Source organism: Oncorhynchus clarkii, chromosome 10 (genome assembly GCF_045791955.1).
Source record: "Oncorhynchus clarkii lewisi isolate Uvic-CL-2024 chromosome 10, UVic_Ocla_1.0, whole genome shotgun sequence".
NCBI lineage: Eukaryota > Metazoa > Chordata > Actinopteri > Salmoniformes > Salmonidae > Oncorhynchus > Oncorhynchus clarkii.
Genome location: NC_092156.1, coordinates 41,413,506 through 41,437,162, shown reverse-complemented (window position 1 = coordinate 41,437,162; position 23,657 = coordinate 41,413,506). Strand labels below are relative to the sequence as shown.

Here is a 23,657-nt window from a genome sequence, read left to right as displayed (position 1 = left end):
GACAGAGCGTCGGGGGGAGGGGCCGTGTGCTTAAAGACCGCTGGCTGGATGAATGTCAGCACCTTAAGAGAAGGAACAGCGACTGGATACAACCCCACCAAATCCGTTGCCTTCGATTGGTTTTATTTACAGCCATTTACCGTGTGATTGTGCCATTGTATTGTGTAACTACTGTAATACATCACTCGTTTAAATGGAGATGGAAAACCTACACAGCTGTATGGTTGAAAATGAAATGATTAATGTGGTTGCTCATTATACAGGCTTGCCCCACCAATTATTCCCGAGACCCTTTTTATCATTATACCAAATGTGCAATTACCCCATGCTGCGAAGCAAAACCCTGCAGTCAAATTTTACAACAGGTATCTCAAACGAGGCACGTTCTGGGGACTGTAATTGCCTGACCTCCTTTGTTTGAATTGAAACAGCTGCATGGCGGCTTCCCCTAAAGCGGCTCTCATATTAGCTCTAGACTCTGCTATCGCGCACCCAACACCTCCACATTTTGGCAGGGAACATAACCGAAGCAGATCACGTGCATCGCCCTGACATCCACAACCTTCTCTAACACAAGGATCACTGCTGTCAGTGCTCGACCCCAGAGTGTCAGCTCAAATAATCACATCTAAAATGCCCGCGGTGTCTCCAATAAGCCCGACTTCTCTTCCCCTCTGTTTCACCACTGTGCACGCAGTACTAGGCAACCCCTAATTTTCTTCATCATCATCCTAATTACCAGCACCATCACTTTTACCATCACCATAACCATCTTCATCGTGCACATCATCATCTTCATGATGCCCAGCCACATCATCATGGTCTTCATCAGCATGATTGTCATCATCTTCATCATTGTCTACATGTAACAGCTTTGACACGAGACAGTTCGGGTAATTCTGTCGAGCACGCCCGAGGGACGCTCTCTGTGCATCCATCAACAAAACTGGAGCAAATTCATCTGACACTCTGAAACTGATGACATAAACTACAGTCTATTCAGAGTGATGATTGAGTCCTGCACACATGAGTTGGCGAATGGGGAACTTGTGGTAGACCTATGCCTTTTAATGGAGACTTTAAAACATCTTGTCTTTAAAACATCTCTACATGTTATAAGACTGGCCGAATTCACTGTAATGATATGGCGTTAAATGCAATATCTTCCTTTCTCATTGGGCAAACTAACATAAAGTAAATATACTGTAATTTTGGAACTTCTCAGTAAGTAGTCATATTTTTACGTTGGTAAATTGCCAAACACAAACCTGCTCCTTAAGGACAAATGGAATACATAGACCTTATCAACACATTACACAATACAAATATTATTTTTCTACAGAGAAGATAGAAGCTTGTCTCTGTGGTTAAAATCAGGAGATGACCAGACTTCAAGAGGGATGGTGTTGTAAAGGTCATGTATTTGCTGAGAGACACTTTGGGTGCTGACATCAGCAAAATAAGTACAGGTGATGCGATACATCACAACTTAGTGCTCGCGTTAATGACTCTCAGCGGTGAGCGGTGAAGTCAATTTGTATCAATAGCTTTCGCCGTATCTAACAGGCCGTCGAACGGCTTGCTTGTGTTGCCCACTTTATGAGCTTGTAAGGTTAACAAAAGCCACTGTTTGAAAGACACTGTTTACTTGACTTTTGATGATGGAATGTGTGTGTGCATGCGTGCTCGAGAGAAAGAGAGAGACCGGTTTGAAAGCCCATTATCTGCAACACAGGCCCATAGACCTGTCAATCTAAACCCAAGTGGGTCTATGCATTAGTGAAAACAGATCATTCGCAGAGAATCAGAGGATCTTGGGACATGGGTGTTATTCCAGCAGTAGGCAGGGGATTGCAGACCACTAATTCACTGAGCAGCCATATCCGTAGTCCTCTCTCTACATGCCAGGGAAACCCCACATCCCCAAACCCCACATCCCAATGACACATCCCTGCCCTCATCACAAGAAGAGGAAACGAGACATCTGAGCTTGAACTCTCAAAGGAATACTGAGTGGAAAGGTTACATAGACAAATCTAACATAGCCAATCAATTCTAGAGATTCTGTTGCTGCACACCAGCAACGTACATATCATGCCATGTTACCTTGTTGGATACTGAAAGGGGGAAAATAACATCTGGAATGTCTCCACTGAGAAAATGTGTATAGTTTCTCAACCTTACACTCACAAAGACGGGTTTTCCTGCTGTGGACTCTGAAATATCTCAGCCTCACTCTGTAAATATACAATAAACCTTTCCTAGTGACTCAGGAATGGCAGGTCCCTGAACACATCTTTGTTCTAATATCCTGGGGCCTCATTTGTAAACGTTGCCATTTTAAACAACATTTCTGAAAAGACTGCACGCACAAAAATATTTATAAACTTGGCTCACTTCGTACATACGCACATTAACCGTTATAAATCAGACCTGTTGTAAAATTGTGAACGAACATGATAACTCCGGCTGAATAACGCCCATTACGGTGACAATAACGTTCTGATTTGCTGTATACTTTGGAAGTATTGAAATTAGGCCAAGACAGTGGGCTATCTAAAGGAAATAGCAATCGTGAACTTGATCAAATCTCGTTGGAGGTGTTGGCAGAATGTTTTCTTGTGACTTGCTGTATCTGACCGTTTCTGAAAGACAAAAACAACTGCAAATTGTTGTGGACCTGGAAAAGGGTCGTTGAATTCAAACGTTTTGCATTGACTTTTTCCCGAACCTGAATATGCTGTGGTGCCTATCATTAAACTATAAGCTTCGGATCAGATCGCAAAGAACAACATACTTGAAATAGCGTAAAATTTACTGCAGTCTGAGAAGTGGGTCCGATTAAATGAGAGATGGGACAAATGGTAGCCTATCCTCACGTTTTATTTATTTTATTTTTGTGTATTTTATTTGTGTATTTTATTTGTATTATTACTATGCGAGCGACATAAAGATTAGAGAGCGACATAAAGATTAGAGAGCGACATAAAGATTAGAGAGCGACATAAAGATTAGAGAGCGACACAAAGATTAGAGAGCGAAATAAAGATTAGAGAGCGACATAAAGATTAGAGAGCGACATAAAGATTAGAGAGCGACATAAAGATTAGAGAGCGACATAAAGATTAGAGAGCGACATAAAGATTAGTACAGGGGAGGACACAGAACAGTGAGCAGGAGGAGAGGGGTCTGTCTAAGTGGAAAAAAGGCTGATGGCACAACTCCACTCCCCTTCATGTTGACACAACATAATGATGACATCTGAACCCTAGACAGTGGTGCATTCTATTTGGCATCTGACCTCACACCCAACACGGACGGGACACCGTTGTTCAGACATCTCTCTCTGAGGATCCTTGATGGAGCTCCTCTCCTGACCTCCTCGCTTATGTAAGTGTGCTGGATTTCAGCTGAGGTGCACTCAATTGAGAGAGCAGACAGACAGCCTCCACCACAGCACAGCAGAACAGTGCCCTCGGCAAGGGCATCTGCGGACACACAACCAGCCTCAGGCTCCACTGCAACAGGGACACTAAAGACAAACCCTCTCTTTCTAACTGCACTCAAAACGGCATCTCCCTCGTTCTACTCCTCCCTTTATCAGACACCATCCCCCCACTCGTTCCAATTATTTATCCATCTCTCTCTCTTTCCCTCCGCTCTTGTTCTCAAGCTGCGGACGGAGACTGCTGTTGCCTCCAGCTGAAGCTTTTGAGCACAGAAACAGCATGACTAGATGTGACAGTGGGTGCCCTCTAGTGTCCATGACTCACTGCAGTATTGTATGAGTTCCCAACATTGTGCACATTTCATAGTGCCTGCTGATTTCTGCCTTGTCCACCCCAACACCTCAATATGTTAGAGGAGCAAGTCAGGTCTATTCATTTCTAAGTCTGTGTCATGATATACTGTATCTACATTAAGCAGGTGACAATTGACTTGAAGCTTAGCCATCAACTACACCCTTACCCATGCTCCTATGGCTTGAGAGATTGGTTTGTCTTTAGTACAATAACCTGAACACTACAAAACTAGCTGGTGGTGGACTTTATACAAGGAGCAATCCTGCCATTCACAGAATATGAGGCAGCAGGTGAATGTAACTGTTGAATTTCAGAAACTTGCATCATATCATCTCCAAGGTCAATTAGTTGTGTATGACATAGTAATGGAAACCAGGAAGGCTTGAGTCAGAGAATGACTGCTAATTTGTGTCTGTGTCTCTGTGCCAATGCACAAACATTTCTACTGTACATCTTACTACACCCTGTTTCAGTCCTGGAGCCCTGAGCTATGAATGATAATCCCAACTCTCCTCCCTTTGAACTCTGATCCAGTTCCAGAGCTGTTGGAGCGGGCTGATGACCTCACTGCCCTCCTTTGTCCATTCTGGTGTAATCAGACGGCTCTGGGCGATGGCTGATGACCTCACTGCCCTCCTCTGTCCATTCTGGTGTAATCAGACGGCTCTGGGCGATGGCTGATGACCTCACTGCCCTCCTCTGTGCATTCTGGTGTAATCAGACGGCTCTGGGCGATGACTGATGACCTCACAGCTCCTCCTCATCGGCTGCAGCCAGAGTATCCTCTCTCTGCTCTGACTCACTGATCCAAATGGGTCAAGCATCTCCAGCAACTCTCACACGCTCACACTGAAACTGTGACTAATCATATCACACTGAGCATGGGAAGCCATAATAATTCCTAGAGAAACACTATTTTTCCACACATGACGAGGTGCCTTAGCCTATCATTTTAATGTTTTCCTTTTGTTAATTTTACCTTTATTTAACTAGGGAAGTCAGTTAAGAACAAATTCTTATTTACAATGACGACCTACACCGACCAAACCTGGACGACGCTGGACCAATTGTGCGCCGCCCTACGGGACTAACCAATCATGTCCGGGTTGTGATACAGCCTGGAATCGAACCAGGGTGTCTGTAGTGACGCCTCAAGCACTAAGATGCCCTTATAATGTGAACGAGTGAGAAATTCCTGACTTATACACTACCGTTCAAAGTTTGGGGTCACTTAGAACTTTCCTTATTTTTGAAAGAAAAGCACATTTTTTGTCCATTTAAAATAACATCAAATTCATCAGAAATACATTGTAGACATTGTTAAGCTTGTAAATGACTATTGTAGTTGGAAACGGCTGATTTTTTATGGATTATCTACATAGGCGTACTGAGGCCCATTATCAGCAACCATCACTCCTGTGTTCCAATGGCACGCTGTGTTAGCTAATCCAAGTGTATCATTTTAAAAGGCTAATTGATCATTAGAAAACCCTTTTGCAATTATGTTAGCACAGCTGAAAACGGCTGTTCTGATAAAAGAAGCAATAAAACTGGCCTTCTTTAGACTAGTTGAGTATCTGGAGCATCAGCATTTGTGGGTTTGATTACAGACTCAAAATGGCCAGAAACAAATAACTTTCTTCTGAAACCTATCAGTCTATTCTTGTTCTGAGAAATGAAGGCTATTCCAGGTAAGAAATTGCCAAGAAACTGAAGATCTCGTACAACGCTGTGTACTACTCCCTTTACAGTACAGCGCAAACTGGCTCTAACCAGAATAGAAAGAGGAGTGGGAAGCCCCGGTGCACAACTGAGCAAGAGGACAAGTAGAACATGTGCTTTCCTTTCAAAAACAAGGACATTTCTAAGTGACCCCAAACTTTTGAACGGTTGTGTTTGTCTGTGGGTGAGAATCCTCTGTCATGTCATTTTGTCAACAGTTACTGTTATATCGTGATTGAGAGACAGTGAGTGCACTGTAACCTTAATATTGTGAGTCAACAATAAAGTAGAAAATAAATGTTCCTCTGTGAGGTCATTGACACACTGACTGATTTCCCTTTGTGATGGTAAAGAGAACATCACATCACATACAAAAAAATAACCTCTACAAATCATGTCAAGCACTGATGGTTTCTAATGGATACATCTCTTGGCTGAGTAAGACAGGTCAAATACAAGCCTCCTACAGACTGCCAGAGAAAACTTCCATCATCCCACCTTCCACTACCACCAGTTCACAAACAGAGGGCGCCAGTGAACAGTTTGTGCTAGCAGGCTCACACACATCTCATTTTAGCTTGGTCTGCCACCTGCAGCCCTCAGCAGAAACATACCAGCCAAGCCATTCAGAGACGGACTGATAGAAACACTAGATTATTATTGCCTGGGCAGCTATGGCCATGCATAAGAAATAACATACTGTACATCTTAGAGAAGACAAGGACATGATTAGAAACACGTCACATTTGTTTTACTCAACCTTTATTTAACAAGGCAAGTCAGTTAAGAACAAATTCTTACTTACAGTGACGGCCTAGCAGAAGGCATAAGGGTTCATGCGGGGACGGTGGTCTGGGATTGAAAAAAATATATATATATATATATGTACAAATATAGGACAAAACACACATCACGACAAGAGAGACAACACAGCACTACATAAAGAGAGATCTAAGACAACAACATAGCAAGACAGCAACACATGACAACACAGCATGGTAGCATCACAACATGACAACAACATGGTAGCAACCCAACATGGTAGCAGCACAAAACATGGTACAAACATTATTGGGCACAGACAACAGCACAAAGGGCAAGAAGGTAGAGACAACAATACATCATGCAAAGCAGCCACAACTGTCAGTAAGTGTCCATGACTGAGTCTTGAATGAAGAGATTGAGATAAAACTGTCCAGTTTGAGTGATTGTTGCAGCTCGTTCAAGTCGCTAGCTGCAGTGAACTGAAAAGATGAGCGACCCAGAGATGTGTTTGCTTTGGGGACCTTTTAACAGAATGTGACTGGCTGAAGAGGTGTTGTATGTGGAGGATGAGGGCTGCAGTAGATAACTCAGATAGGGGGGGTTGAGGCCTAAGAGGGTTTTATAAATAAGCATCAACCAGTGGGTCTTGCGACAGGTGTACAGAGATGACCAGTTTACAGAGGAGTATAGAGTGCAGTGATGTGTCCTATAAGGAGCATTGGTGGCAAATCTGACGGCCGAATGGTAAAGAACATCTAGTCGTTCGAGAGCACCCTTACCTGCTGATTTATAAATTATGTCTCTGTAATCTAGCATGGGTAGGATGGTCATCTGAATCAGGGTTAGTTTGGCAGCTGAGGTGAAAGAGGAGCGATTACGATAGAGGAAACCAGGTCTAGATTGAACTTTAGCCTGCAGCTTTGATATGTGCTGAGAGAAGGACAGTGTACCGTCTAGCCATACTCCAAAGTACTTGTATGAGGTGACTATCTCAAGCTCTAAACCCTCAGAGGTAGAGATCACACCTGTTGGGAGAGGGGCATTCTTCTTACCAAACAACATTACCTTTGTTTTGGAGGTGTTCAGAACAAGGTTAAGGGTAGAGAAAGCTTGTTGGACACTAAGAAAGCTTATTTGTAGAGCATTTAACACAAAATCCGGGGAGGGGCCAGCTGAGTATAACAATGCATCATCTGCATATAAATTGATGAGGGAGCCACATACTTGAAGAGATATCCAGGTATGTATCTGTATGTATTATCATCCATCCATCCATCCTCCATCCATCCATCTCTCTCTCTAGCTCTCGCCCTCTCTCACTCTCTCACTATTTCCCTCACTCCCTCTCCCTCTCATATGTGTTGCAGCACAGGAGGTTGATGGCACTTTAATTGGGGAGGATGGCTGGAGGTAATGGCTGGAGCAGAATAAGTGGAATGGTAGTAAATACATCAGAACCATGTGTTTGATGCCATTCCATTTGCTCCGTTCCACCCATTATTATGAGCCGTCCTCCCGTCAGCAGCCTCCACTGGTGTGCAGGTTGTCTGAACTGATCTGTAGTGATGTTATGCTCTTGGTTTTGGTCCGTGACCTTTGACGTTTGGATGTGATACGAGTAATAGATGTGGTTGGACGAATGATGGTTGTATAGTGACAGATAGACTACGGATTACCATTTTAGATGTACCTTAAAATGAACATTTAGATTGGCCAAACAGCATGTTCTCCTACCGCACAGTATGAGATTAGGTGGATGATATTTGTTATAATGAAGTAGACTGTGATTGTGAATTTGAGAGCTTCACTGTTCATGACTGTGCGGTTATTTAAAGCCAGAGTAGTGTGTTACACTGCTGAGGCCAGGCAAGAGGCATGCTGCTGCCTCCAAACTGGCCCTGCTGAATAATGAAGAGACGAAGGAACGACAGAAGAGGTGACATTTGTGAATCATCTGTCCAAACAATAGACAGGGACTCTAGGAAGAAAATGAAGTAGGGAAAGACACAATACAACAGGGCGTGGGATGAGAAAAGAGAGAGAGACCTGCATGTGACGGTGTGTGTGAGCCGAGGCCACACCTTTTCCCCAGCTATAGCCTTAGCTCTGGCTTCAGTGGTGCAGTGGAGAAATATGGAGCAGAATATTACTGGCAGGCATCCTGCACAGCCTGCAAGCAAATGTGGGTGTGTGACTCTGCATATTACATCACACACCCTCGTTATTGCAGTTCTCAGCATAAATTAAACGTAGATGTTCCCAAATATATGAGTCTATTAATATGAATGTACAATTCTTCCTGAATTCCATTAGGCGTTTGGAGCAGGCTTGCTTAAGGTACAAACAAAATAAAAAGATATGAAAGGACATCCTGTCGCTCCTATTCTCTTTTCCGTCCCCTCTCCTCTGTGTTTGCTGCACTGCAGGGAATTGTTCATCTCTCTTCCTGAGACATCCCTACAGCACTACTAACTATAGGCAGGCAAAGTTAAGAAACTCAGTATTACTGGGACGCTATCTGAACAACAGTGTTTGAATATGGCTTATAACGCAGTATTAGTAATTGGCCCTGTGTAGTCCCAGAGAACCAGTATTCTGACTCCCAGAGAAATGTTATCTATCAACAGCTCAGAGAGTGGACTGGGGAAATGGAATCACACAATAACGCTGTACCATACACTTTCAGCTAAGACAGGATAAAAAGTACAACATTAAAAATTAAACAACATACACAGCCACTTTATGAAATATGTCATTTCAGTGTGACACACACTTAATCTGTAAAACAAACAAGTGAAAAGCTGTCCTTAATCAGAATCCTTATCCCAGCCACCCAACATAGAGGTGGGCTCTGTGTAATCTCCTGCTCTCAGGGAGTTGGTGATTAACCAGGAGCATAACGAGACTCAATCCCCTCAACTGGTTCAGTCTGCCTCTAGAAGCACTTACAAGGAGTTTGAGAAAATATTGAAATCTTATTAAGGATTAGTATGCCACACTTTTCATGAGAGCCTGCTGTAATACTCTGAAACCTGGGAAAATGGCAGAGAGAAAAGAAAGAACACAAATGTGAGAGAGTGAGAGGGCATGTGAAAGAGAGAGAGAGAGACAGGGACAGAGACAGAGAGAGAGACAAAGAGGGAGAGAGAGAGAGAGAGAGAGAGACAGAGAGACAGAGAGAGAGACAGAGAGAGAAAGAGAGAGAGCGAGAGAGAGAGAGAGAGAGAGAGAGAGAGAGAGAGAGAGAGAGAGAGAGAGAGAGAGAGAGAGAGGGGAGCAGGGCTCTAGCCCAGACGTGTCTCCCTGAAGTTGCGGTATCGCTCTCAGTGCAGCAGTGAGCGTGAATCCTCCTACCTTCCACACATAATGCAGGTGGGATTGCTCCAGGGCTCCGGCCGGAGACCCAGGAGCCTCTAATCCATGTATCTGCCTCTGCCAGATGGGCCAGGCGGAACCACAGGCTTGATTGACCCACTTACAGCTGGACTCATCTATGTCCTCTGTCAAGGACTCATGCTCAACTGACCCGTGGGACGGCATTACGGAAACATGCTATCATTTCCTATCCTCAGTGAGAACCACAACACACAGTCAGAGTTGAGCTCCGAGGAACAGTGGCATAAAATATATGCAATGCAGTCGCTAGAAATACACTGCAGAATTTATGGGCCGAATGCATGAGATATGCTGAAGTGATGCATTGATGTCAATGGGAGGTGTACATGTAAGTTTGAGATACACAAGCATCAGATGTTATGCAATGAGAGCCAAGATTATCTCTGCCCAGAGAGACTGGAGAAATGGCTACACAAGCTGTGATGGACACAGACCAAACACAGAGAGTGCAAAGAAAGGTTAACATGATAACATGGAGGTTAACTTGTGAGTTAAACAGGCAGGCAGGACCGTCTGTGACCGTCTCTACGCACAGGCCCATCCACAGGGGCCATGCACAGAGACAGATAATGGGCACGTGAGAGCATAGCAATGATTCTATGATGATTAACCTACATGATTAACTGAGCCACTGACATTGAGATTATACTGTACTTTAGATGAACAGGTTAATAACAATGAAAACCCTACATTCATATTAATACTAATTACAGTAGTTAAATGTGAGATTCCAATTGAAGCTGTTAAACAGATACGTGTAAAGAGGATCACTAGCATAATGAGCCTCAGCGAACCACAGTCTTTCACCACTCTAGTTCATAATCCCCCAGCTAAATAAATGACACACATCAGAACTCATTGGAGATCAATGGGAATGTAAGGTTATGATGTTTTTCCCTTTCATCTGGAACTGAACTGATTAAAGTTCATTTCAGTGAAGTTGTGTAACATAAAATCTCCAATATCATCTTAAAGCCTATATAAATGTTGTAAGTATGGAAAGGCTGAGCTTTTGATGATCTGTGTTTGAGGAACATCAGTAAACCAGAAGGGTGAAGAACACGGATGTGTAGCTCGGTGGTGTTGAAATAGGACAATAGACTACTTCAGTGTATACTGTATGTCGCTGTCCACCCCGGTGGTGCTGAAATAGGCCTATACTATAGAGTTGTAAGTGTGCCTTCGTGCTTCAGAAAACAAAGGAAAGGAAGGGTCTGCAGCAACAACGGAAAAATTATAAGAATGGCTTATCAAGAAAAACTTCCAAAAGGTCTATATTGAGGTTAAAAAAAGAGTTGGAGCACTCGACAAAAAAAGGGCAGAGATCAATTGATTTTTGTTCATTTTAATCAATTGTACAGGACACTAACAGATAACTGACGTTTCGACCTATACTGTACCTTCAGTATCCAAACGTTGTTGAATGTTGTAGATAGAAATACCATGAATAGAGCCAACATGATTCCTTGTTCTTTACATCGGAGAGGCATGTTTGTTGTACATTACATATTTATATTTGAATGTTGCAAAATGCTGGGTCATACTGAACGCAAGGCAGTACTGATGCTGCTTTCCACACCAGTGGTGCTGAAATAGGCCTATATTATACCACAGTACAGATGCTGCTTTCCACACATGTGGTGCTGAAATAGGCCTATATTATACCACAGTACAGATGCTGCTTTCCACACATGTGGTGCTGAAATAGGCCTATATTATACCACAGTACAGATGCTGCTTTCCACACATGTGGTGCTGCAATAGGCCTATATTATACCACAGTACAGATGCTGCTTTCCACACATGTGGTGCTGCAATAGGCCTATATTATACCACAGTACAGATGCTGCTTTCCAAACCAGTGGTGCTGAAATAGGCCTATATTATACCACAGTACAGATGCTGCTTTCCACACCAGTGGTGCTGAAATAGGCCTATATTATATATACCACAGTACAGACGCTGCTTTCCACACCAGTGGTAGTGAAATAGACCTATATTATACCACAGTACAGATGCTGCTTTCCACTATCGTGGTGCCGAAGCACTAATTCTGCTGTCCAGCTCCGTGGCTCTGGGATAGGCCTATACTCTACTTCCGTAGGCTACTAACGCTGATGAAGCAGCATTTGCTGTTGTGAAATTTGACTTCAATTCACAATTGAAGAAAATGTCAATGTCAATTGATCATCCAACAATAACATTTTGATAAAACCCAAAGCCATGAACAGTGAATTAATAAAACAGAGTAACAGACCTAGTACAAATTGTGAATAGTAAAAAAGGCTTACCTTTATCTAAACTCAATGACAAAAAAAGCATTATGAAAAGTTATCCTTACCTTCTCACTGTTTGGCAGAGTTCGAGTCCTTTGGAAAGTGTCCCCTCCATTAATACTGATCAGCTCACCATCAGCAGGTGGAAACGGCGTTGGTGTGTCGGAGCTAAAACACACGTCATACTGCTGGGTAGATTTGGAGTAAGACCAACTGCCGTCAGGGTGCGTGGTGATCATTGGGGAGCTGTACCTGCTGAAACTGCCGTCTGACCTTTGGCATTTTACAGCTATTAAACTGATGAGGATCAGTATAAATATCACTGATACTGACACAATGGCGATGAGCAGATACAGATTTAAATCTGAGAAACTCTCCTCCTTTACAGGCAGCTGTCTGAAAGTTGTCTGCGTGTCACCTGTACTTTCAACGACCACAACATCAATAGACACTGTGGCAGACCGTGAAGGTTCGCCATTATCAGACACCAGAATGACCAACAGGTGAGTTTTTAAGTCATTGTCACTCATTCGTCTCTTAGTCCGTATTTCTCCATTGCTGGTTCCTATTCTGAAGAGATTGGTCCCCTTTGGTTCAGAGATGTGATAAGAAAGCAGCGCATTATAACCAGAGTCGGCGTCTACAGCCCTGATCTTGGCCACAAAGTATCCCGCTTCAGCAGAATAGGGAACGTTCTCAGAATTAACAGCGCCGTGGTCAGAATATGGCGGGAGAATCACAGGACTGTTGTCATTCTCATCCAGGATAAAAACGTTGACAGTGACGTTGGTGCTTAGTGGAGGAACACCAGAGTCCGTGGCCTGAACGTGGAACTGGAATGTGTTTATCTCCTCGTAGTTAAATGACTGCAAGCTGTATAGTTCACCAGTTAGAGAATTTAAGTTTACAAACAAAAAAAAATGCGCGTCATTGGGTCCCGATATTGCGTAAGTAAGTTTAGAGTTTTCATCGATATCAGGGTCATTCGCTGTCACGCTGCCAACACGAACCCCCACAGGACTATTCTCCTTGATATACACGTTTAGTATGGGCTCTGGAAAACTTGGCGCGTTGTCATTCACGTCAGAAATGTGTACAGTAATAACACTAGTGCTGGAGAGAGGTGAGGTCCCCTCATCTGTGGCTTTAATAGTTACATTATAAAGAGATGCACTCTCTCTGTCCAGAGGCCCGTCTACAACTAAAGAGTAATAGTTTTTATAAGACGACTGTAATTTAAAAGGAACATCTCCGATTACTTCGGACTTGATGAGTCCATTTTTCCCACCGTCTTTGTCACGCACGTTTATTGAAGCAACAACGGTTCCTTTCTCAGCACTCTCTTTCAATGCGACAGGGGGTGACGTCACTATGATCTCTGGGGAATTGTCATTCACGTCAAGTATTTCAATTATGACTTTGCAATAGGCACTCCTTCGTGGATTACCTTTGTCTTTTGCTTGTACACGGATTTCAAACGCAGGGTTTTCCTCGTGATCCAAACGCCCTTTAACTGTTAATTCACCAGTATGCTGGTTGAGTTGAAAGACATGTTGTGTGCCCATTTCTCCTTTCCCAGTGAATGAGTATTCGATTTCACCGTTCACCCCCTCGTCTAAGTCTGTTGCGTTTAAAGTTAGAATTAAAGTTCCAAATGCAACATTTTCTGACACTTGCACTTTATAGAGAGATTTGGAGAAAATCGGAGTATTATCGTTGGCATCTATTACGTGAATTACTATCTGTTGAGTTCCGGATCGTGGAGGTTTTCCTCCATCAACAGCAGTCAGTACAAGTTTTATCACATCCTGTTTCTCTCGGTCTAAAGCTTTCTGTAGTATTAACTCAGAAGACACACTCTGCTCGCTGCCGCTTTGTACATCTAGAGAGAAGTGTTCGTTTAGACTCAGTTTGTAGGTTTTCACAGAGTTACTTCCAACATCCGAATCACTGGCGAACGGTAAAGGAAATCTGTCCCCTGGAAAGGCGGATTCAGTCATATTGACAACATGAATGCGCTCCGCAAACGATGGTGGGCTGTCATTTATGTCCACAATGTTTACTTCAATACGATGGATATGCATAGGATTATTCAATATCGCCTCAACATCAATGGAGCATTTTACTGAGTTTGAGCAGAGGGCTTCTCGGTCAATTCTCTCATAGACAAAAAGATTACCTGTCTTCAAGTCGACATCAAAATACCTCCTTTCGGATCCCGTTACAATGTGAATCTTTCTCGAAACCAGTTCTCTCAAATTTAGATTTAGGTCTTTAGCGATATTTCCAACAAATGTGCCTTTATCTACCTCCTCTGAGACGGAATACACGAACTGTCCAGAACACAATCTCCATGAACAAAGCAGCAGAAGATATTCTATCCAAACACGTCTTCTGTGGTCACACAGGCCCATCGCTGTACAAGGAATGCTTATTGCAACAATACTCAAAGGGAAAAAATGAACATAGCCTAATGCTGGCTCTGCTAGTCCGTGCTAGTACAACCAAAGTGATTGGGACAAACTATAATTTCCCTCTCCTGTCAAAACAAACCACTGGTTTCAACTCGATTCCTTTTGTAGTATTCACTAGAGGAGGAGTCCAGCATTATTCCTCCTATTAATAATTGTCATGGTCAACAGCGACATCCTGTGTTTTCTGTATGTATAGGCTACAGCATAAATAAATATTGACAAAACGAGTCTGCTATGTGTCAATTACGCCACCGTGACTCTTACCAAACCAATTTGGCCAAATCTACCTTTTAAAGAGTACTATTTCAAATAAAAGGATAAAACTATAACAAGAACGCATCTTCGAACTATAAAAAAGCTGGGTTGGTCATGCGTAATTACGCATGAGTATCCAAAACGAGTAAGAGTTCTGCGACATTGCAAACATGACCAAGTAAATAATTCAGGGTGAGAGACTTGCTAGCACATGACAATATGGTACGAAGGGCTTAGAAAACTACCCCTGGCAGTAATGAGACTGCTGATAATAATTTACGTAAATGATGCAAATGCATTTGCATGTCTATGCTGGTTGTTACTTCTTCAATAAACAACACCAAAAACTATACCATTTTGACAGGTTCAAAAAGAACACGGAGCAACCGTAATGCAGTAAACATGTTAGTATGAATGAGTCTGACAAAAACCAAAGCAATTTGTCGTATGTCGCAGTCCATAGAGCTGAATTGAAACGCTAAACACCTCAGCAGTTAAAGCTGGATTTGACCTAACCTAAACATACCCAAGTTGTACTATCTCGTCAAGTTAAAAGGGATTCAAATTAAGAAGAATATGTAGAATATACATGCAAGATGATAACAATTTGTCAGTAAAAAATACATCTAAACTCAATGACAAAAAAAACATATATTTTGAAAAGTTGTCCTTACCTTCTCACTGTTTGACAGAGTGTGTCATTTGAAAAGTATCTCCTCCATTATTAATACTAGCCACATCTGCCCACATCCGCATCCTCAGTCATTGGGAGAAAACTTCGATCTCCCGCAGCAGCGTTTTCATAAACATTTAATTTATGCCAGTGAATTTACCAAAAAGAAGGTTCATAATCATGTATATCCAGTATCTCTATTTCAACGCGAAAAATGTTCAGATGATTGTGCGTAATGGCCTGCACTTCAGATTGTTCTCACACAGCTCCTCGCTGTCGATTCTCTCGTTCACAAACAGGACGCCAGTGTTTAGGTTCAAAACATAATACAATCTGAAACATATGGGACTCAAGTTCCTGAAAATTGAGGTTGAGGTCCTTGGCTATATTCTCAACAACTGTTCTCTTGTTCACCTCATCTGAGACAGAATAGACAAAGAAGCAGCAGAATCCGAATCCAACTATATCCACAATGCACGGAAAGGCCCATCGCTATGCACAGACCTTCTGTGAGTTGTTTACAGTAGATTCATAATATTGCTAACATCGCGTTGTATAAGACAAATCTCTAGTATACCAAGGTTGTTTCTACACACATGCCTATCTAAAGTGGATCCCCTGACTCTACCTTCAGCAGTGGGAGTTAGGGGAAGAATGAGCCCCACATAGTTGTCAGCTGAATATACGGTCTACAGCGACACCAAGTGCTCTTACTGCGCTCTTAAACAAGAACACAGCCTTATCTGAGTTATTCACGATGTTAGAATCTAACATGAGGGGTGTCTGCACAACAAACAAATAAACAAATAACCAAATTGATCTAATGAATAACACTTTCTTCCAAAATGTATCTTCTCGCGTAGCCCAACGTGCCAAACAGCGGATGACCAGTATGGCTAGACATGTCATGGTGTTCACAGACCAGTTTTTTAATTTATTTAACCAGGAAGGGCTCATTGAGATTTGAAATCTATTTTTCATGAGCGTCCTGGCCAAGATAGGCAGCACCTAGTCATTACACAATAGACAGACCACATTAAAATCTACAGGTAATCTAGTAAAAAAAACATCGAATTCACAGGAGTATAAGAAAATTATAAAACAGTCAATTAAAAACATTGACAGGTTCAGGAATCAGCATCAAAATCCGTCATCAATAATTTAAAAACACCAATCGGGACAAGTTCTTCCAGTTTAAAAGTATTTTGTAAGGCGTTCCAAGCCGATGGCGCAGAGTACATAAAAGCCCTTTTACCAAATTCAGTTCGGACATTTGGAACAGTTAGCAGGATAAAGTCCTGCGAACGAAGAGAGTACCCACCACATTTAGGACGAATAAAAATGGCAAAATAAAATGGTGGTAAACCCAAAATGGCTTTGTAAATAAAAGTATACTGGTGACTGAGCCTACGAGAGCCTGGAGAAGGCCAGCCAACCCTGGTATATAAATAGTTGGTTTTGCAGTTTAAAATAAATCTGAATGCTCCATTGTTGCTTCTACAATAAACAACTGAACTACTATATTTCGACAGGTTGGTATATTTATATAATAGAGGAGACTATTAATAACAATGCATCAATTGAATCGAGAAAACGTGTAAGCAGGAATGAGACTGACACTAACGAAAGCAACCGTATGTCGCTGTCCATGGTGCTGAACAGAGACGCCTAACAGCGTACCGTATTGATTTTGAGCTTCTTTTTAGCTAACCAGAACCGCACCAATACAATTTGAACTGTCTTAGTAGTAATAATGGATTTAAATTCGTGCGATAGATTTTTTAATTTTTTTTTTAAACATATTTAAGAAAATATTTACAAAGTACAAGCAAGATAATAGTAATATTTCAGTGGGAAATAAACGACAACGCAATGAAAAAAAGCGCCAAATGAATAGTTGCCCTTACCTTCTCTGTGTTAGGGATAGTTCGCGTCCTCTGAAAAGTATCCCCTCCATTAATACTGATCAGCTCACCATCAGCAGGTGGAAACGGCGTTGGTGTGTCGGAGCTAAAACACACGTCATACTGCTGGGTAGATTTGGAGTAAGACCAACTGCCGTCAGGGTGCGTGGTGATCATTGGGGAGCTGTACCTGCTGAAACTGCCGTCTGACCTGTGGCATTTTACAGCTATTAAACTGATGAGGATCAGTATAAATATCACTGATACTGACACAATGGCGATGAGCAGATACAGATTTAAATCTGAGAAACTCTCCTCCTTTACAGGCAGCTGTCTGAAAGTTGTCTGCATGTCACCTGTACCTTCAACGACCACAACATCAATAGACACTGTGGCAGACCGTGAAGGTTCGCCATTATCAGACACCAGAATGACCAACAGGTGAGTTTTTAAGTCATTGTCACTCATTCGTCTCTTAGTCCGTATTTCTCCATTGCTGGTTCCTATTCTGAAGAGATTGGTCCCCTTTGGTTCAGAGATGTGATAAGAAAGCAGCGCATTATAACCAGAGTCGGCGTCTACAGCCCTGATCTTGGCCACAAAGTATCCCGCTTCAGCAGAATAGGGAACGTTCTCAGAATTAACAGCGCCGTGGTCAGAATATGGCGGGAGAATCACAGGACTGTTGTCATTCTCATCCAGGATAAAAACGTTGACAGTGACGTTGGTGCTTAGTGGAGGAACACCAGAGTCCGTGGCCTGAACGTGGAACTGGAAAGTATTCACTTCTTCGAAGTTAAATGACTGTATGCTATATATCTCACCAGTTAATGAGTTTATGTTTATCATTGTAGACAAGGGTTTGCCATTATTGCCTTCTAATAACGAATAAGACATCTGAGTGTTTTCATTCATGTCTGGATCATGGGCAGTCAAGCTGGCAATAAGCCCTCCAACGGGACTATTTTCCTTTAGATAAACATTAAATATAGTTTCTGAAAAGCGAGGCGCGTTGTCATTCACATCAGCGACGTAAACAGAAATGACACTGTTACTGGAGAGAGGTGGGATGCCTTCATCTGTAGCTATAACGGTTACATTGTACTGGGAAGTAGTCTCTCTATCTAGAGATCCATCTACCACTAACGAATAATAGTTCTTATAGGAGGACAGCAATTTGAATGGAACAGAGTCTACTATTTTACAGTGTACTTTTCCATTTACACCCCCGTCTTTATCAGACACTGTTATTAGACCAACTGCTGTACCTGGTCTTGCATCCTCTCTGACTGCATTCATCATTGAAGTTACTGAGATCGCTGGAGCATTGTCATTGACATCAATCACTTCTACCAAGACTTTACAATGCGTTGTGCGAGGACTAGCACTCCTGTCTTTGGCCTGTACATGCAGCTCAAACGCAGCATTCTCCTCGCGATCAATAGTTCCTTTAACTGTGATTTCACCAGTCACTTTGTTCATTTGAAATGCGTCCAATGTTTTTTCCTTCCCGTGGCTTATCAAAGAATAAACGATTTCCCCATTTACACCTGAGTCCACATCGTTTGCGTTCAGTTTTATTAAATGTGTGCCAATTGGTATGTTCTCTGCTATACGTACTTTGTACAATTGTTTGCTGAAGACGGGACTGTTATCGTTCACATCTATCACATTCACTATTATCTGTAATGTCCCGGATCTGGCAGGTGTTCCTCCATCAACAGCAGTCAGTAACAACTGGATCACAGCCTGTTTCTCTCGGTCTAAAGCTTTCTGTAGTATTAACTCAGCAGACATGCTCTGCTCGCTGCCGCTCTGTACATCCAAAGAGAAATGTTCATTCGGACTCAACTTGTATGTTTTCACTGTATGACTTCCTATATCAGCATCGTCAGCGCTGGGCAGGGGATATCTTTCGCCTTGAAATGTGGATTCGGTTATATTCAAAGTATGAACATTTATTGGGAATGAAGGTCCGTTATCATTCATATCTAACACATTGATTTCTAAACGATACATGTTGAGAGGGTTCTGTGCAATGATCTCCAGGTTTAGAGAACATTTCTCACTAGTCATACAGAGTTCCTCTCGGTCGATTTTTTCCTTCACAAACAGAGCCCCGGTCTTTAAATTCACATCAAAATACTTCTTGTTAGAGCCGGAAACAATCTGAAACATATGAGACTCCAGTTCCTGAACATTGAGATTCAGATCCTTGGATATATTCCCAACAACGGTTCCCTTGTTCACCTCCTCTGAGACAAAGTAGATAATCTGTCCCGAAGATAAATTCCATACGCAAAGAAGCAGTACAACCGGAATACAGCGATATCCACAATGCACAGCATGGCCCATCGTTAAATCCACTGTTCACCCGACGCTTCTAGGGTTCTAAGAGCAGACATATATTTCAGAAAACAACCACATCTTATGCCGTCGCGGAAGGGCTGTCGTTTCAGATGGAATCTGCCTGTGTGTTATTCTGACAAAAGCCTACACAACACTGATAGCCACAGAAGGAGGGGCCCTAGAACGAAATCAAGGTTTCATATCCACGGTCTACAGCGACACCCTGCGTTTTGCTTACTAAACGGCCATGACACTGCTCAATGAGAAGAAGAAAAAACGCATTACCTATGCGTCATATATTAGCAAGAAATACAACAGTTTAATAGCAAATAAGTAAACCATATGTTTGGAATAATATATAATCGTTTTCATCTAGTATGTTGACAATTGTTTATGTGGTCCCTGATCTGGGAGGTTTTCCTCCATCAATAGCAGTCAGTACACGCTTGATCCCAGCATGTTTCTCTCAGTCTAACGTTTTCTGTAGCACTAACTCTACTGATGGACCAGGATCAGCCTCAGTACGCACGTCTAGTGTGAAAGGGTCATTTGGGGAGAGCTTATATGACTCTGTAGAGTTGCTCCCTTACTCCTGCAGGCAGAGGACATTTAGCTCCTGGTGCAGTTAGCCCAGCAATCCGAAACGTCTGTGATTTCACATGAACATGTGGTGCGTTGTCGTTTCTGTCCAGTATAATTACTTCAACATTGTACATTCGTAAAGGATTAATCACAATATCCTCCAAGCTTTCAGTGCAAACAAGGTCGTTAAGACAAAGCTTGAAGAACCCCCCAGTGTTTAAATGTACTTCAAAATGTTTCTTAAATGTTCCCGTTTCTATCTGGATCCTGCTTGCCTCCAGTTCAGTCACTTTCAGATTTACACCCTTAGCCAAATTCCCAACAAATGTCCCCGGTTTTAACTCGTCGGAAACGGAATGAGTAATTTGTTCAGACTCAGCACCCCGAATACAAAGCAACAGCCAAAATAGATTCACAATCCAAACCCATTCACGGTTCTCGAATGCAGTCACTGTTAAGCAATCCTTTCACAAAGGTAATCCGAACAGTGTGACGGAAATAAAGAGAACCAAATGAAAACAATGGATGATGTTGCTATCCTAACGAGAAACATTAACCTCACCGTCTGCCACCTCATTACAATTTCACTGACAGTCGGTGTATAATAGGCTTTGTCCTAGTCCCTAGGTGGAGTTGAGTAAATTAGCGTTTTGCTGGTAGACACTGACACGGTGTGGAGAGTAACCGTAAACTGACTCCAGAGAAAAGAGCTGGCATAGGCTATAGGAGGGCAGAATGAAAAGCAGTGAAACGTTTTGTGCAGTGCTGTTAGATTCTGATGTGCAATCCAACTAGATACATGTCTGGTGGTTTTTATCAGTAAAAAGTCAGTCGAAGAAAACGTTTTAAAATAAAGAAACTACGTGGAGTCTGATTTCAGCACCATGGAGAGCTCCCGTCCAACCGCCACTCTGTTTAGCGACTCTGTTAAGCCAGAACACAGGAGCGGCACTCAGAAGTCAGACAAGAAACTCATCCTGCCATAGAACAAGAACACAGTTTTATTCTGAGAATAATTCCCGACTAAATAGAGAGAGAGAGAGAGAGAGAGAGAGAGAGAGGCAGAGAGAGAGAGAGGCAGAGAGAGAGAGAGGCAGAGAGAGAGAGAGAAAGAGAGAGAGAGAGAAAGAGAGAAAGGCAGCGAGGTGTGGGGTCCACTTGCAAAACAAGATTTCATCAAATGGGACAAACACCCCATTGAAACCCTACATGCAGAGTGCTGTTAGATTTTCCTACATGTCCAGAGGAAAACTACAAACAATGCATGCAGGTCAGAATTAGGCCAATATCCACTAATAATAAAAACTCAAAAAAGAGCAATTCAGTTTTGGAAACATCTAAAATACAGTGACCCCCTCTCATATCATTACCAAGCCCTGCAATGTCAAGAGCTGAGCAAAGAAAAGAGTCCCCTCATCCAGCTGGTCCTGGGGCTGAGTTCACAAACCTGTTCTACTAACACACTGAAGCCTCAGGACCAGAACATCCAATCAATCAGGATAAACCAAATTACAACACAGTCAAAACAAAACTTTATTGCTTATTGGGAAACACAAACACAAGCACAAAGCAAAATGCAGTGCTATCTGGCCCTAAATCGACAGTACACCATGGCTAAATATTTGACCATGGTTACCAATCAAAACCTTGACAAAGTACAGGCTCAGTGAGCACAGCCTTGCCATTGAGAAGGGTAGACACAGGAAACCTGGATCCCTGTAGAGGAAAGGCTGTGCAACCACTGTACAACAGCAGAATCTGAGACGGAGCTGCATTTCCTGACAAAATGCAAAAAATATAAAACAATTAGAGAGTGTCATTTTCCCAAATTTGAAACTCTTATTCAAGGTTTCAAAGACCTTTCTGATGAGGATAGGCTACCCGTCCTGTTGGGGGAGGACGCCGAGAGCTGTGGGTTGGCAGCGCACTACATTGCTTCCTGCCATAAGTTGAAGGACAGTTTCTGACAGACCAATCAACCTGCACATGTACTCTACTGTATGCTTATTGTTATTGTTGAATGTATGGTCATTTTGACCCTTGGTTATTGTTGTTACTGTTGTCCCGTTGACAATTTTGATTCTCATTTCTATATATTATTTATATTGTAAATATCCCAAATATTGTTACGTCATGCCAATAAAGCGAATTTAATTGAATTGAATTGAGAGAGAGAGAGAGAGAGAGAGTGGGAGAGAGAGAGAGAGAGAGCTTAGCCACAGACCTGAGAGAGAGAAAGAGAGAAAGGGAGAGAGCATGAGAGAGAGAGAGAGAGACAGAGATAGAGTGTGTGTGTGAGAGAGAGAGGGTGAGAGAGAGAGTGAGAGAGAGAGAGTGCAAGAGAGAGAGAGCAAGAGAGAGAGAGAGAGATAGGGGGGGGGCTTAGCCACAGACCCAAGAGAGATAGAGAGAAAGGGAGAGAGAGGGAGGGAGAATGAGCGAGAGAGAGAGAGAGAGAGAGGGAGAGAGAGAGAGAGAGAGAGATCTTAGCCACAGACCCGAGAGAGAGAGAGAGAGGGGGGGGGGGGGGGGGCAGACCCAATAGAGATAGAGAGAAAGTGTCACGTTCTGACCTTTATTTCCTTTGTTTTGTCATTATTTAGTATGGTCAGGGCGTGAGTTGGGGTGGGCAGTCTATGTTTGTTTTTCTATGATTTGGGTATTTCTATGTTTCGGCCTGGTATGGTTCTCAATCAGAGGCAGGTGTCATTAGTTGTCTCTGATTGAGAATCATACTTAGGTAGCCTGGGTTTTACTGTGTGGTTGTGGGTGATTGTTCCTGTCTCTGTGTTTGCACCAGATAGGGCTGTTTTAGGTTTTCTCACATTTATTGTTTTTGTTAGTTTATTCATGTATAGTTCCTTTATTAAAGAACATTAATAACCACCACACTGCATTTTGGTCCGCCTCTCCTTCACCACAAGAAAACCGTTACAGAATCACCCAACCACAACAGGACCAAGCGGCGTGGTGAAAGGCAGCGGCAGCAGGAGCAACAAAGTCTGGATTACACGACGTGGGACGAAATAGACAGGTGGGCGGTCGACGCAGGGAGAGTGCCGGAACCCGCCTGGGATTCGCTGGAGCAGTGCGAAGAAGGTTATAGGAGAATGGAGTTGGAGAGACGAGCACGGCGACGCGGACGGAAGCCCGAGAGTCAGCCCCAAACATTTCTTGGGGGGGGCACACAGGGAGTATGGCGAAGCCAGGTAGGAGACCTGCGCCAACTTCCTGTGCTTACCGGGGGGCTAGAGAGACCGGGCAGGCACCGTGTTATGCTTTGGAGCGCACGGTGTCCCCAGTGCGGGTGCATAGCCCGGTGCGGTACATTCCAGCTCTGCGTATTGGCCGGGCTAGAGTGAGCATTGAGCCAAGTGCCATGAAGCCGGCTCTACGCAGCTGGTCTCCAGTGCGTCTCCTTGGGCCGGCTTACATGGCACCAGCCTTGCGCATGGTGT

The 23,657-nt window shown here is 42.9% G+C and overlaps 2 protein-coding genes across 2 annotated transcripts in view; both read right to left on the bottom strand.

The window, feature by feature from the left end:
• LOC139418481 (protocadherin alpha-C2-like) overlaps nt 1-14,477 on the bottom strand; it is a 36,083-nt gene extending 21,606 nt beyond the window's left edge. The window contains exon 1 of the mRNA XM_071167991.1: nt 12,028-14,477. Within this exon, the coding sequence (XP_071024092.1) occupies nt 12,028-14,376 (2,349 nt within the window). The 5' untranslated portion in view covers nt 14,377-14,477. The remainder of the gene's footprint in view (nt 1-12,027) is intronic.
• Nucleotides 14,478-15,582: 1,105 nt separating this feature from the next.
• Nucleotides 15,583-19,623, bottom strand: LOC139419233 (protocadherin alpha-2-like). The gene is made up of 2 exons (XM_071169204.1): nt 17,272-19,623; nt 15,583-15,648 (listed from the first exon to the last, which is right to left on the bottom strand). The coding sequence occupies exons 1-2, from the start codon at nt 19,621-19,623 to the stop codon at nt 15,583-15,585; spliced, it is 2,418 nt and encodes an 805-aa protein (XP_071025305.1).
• Nucleotides 19,624-23,657: the final 4,034 nt, after the last annotated feature.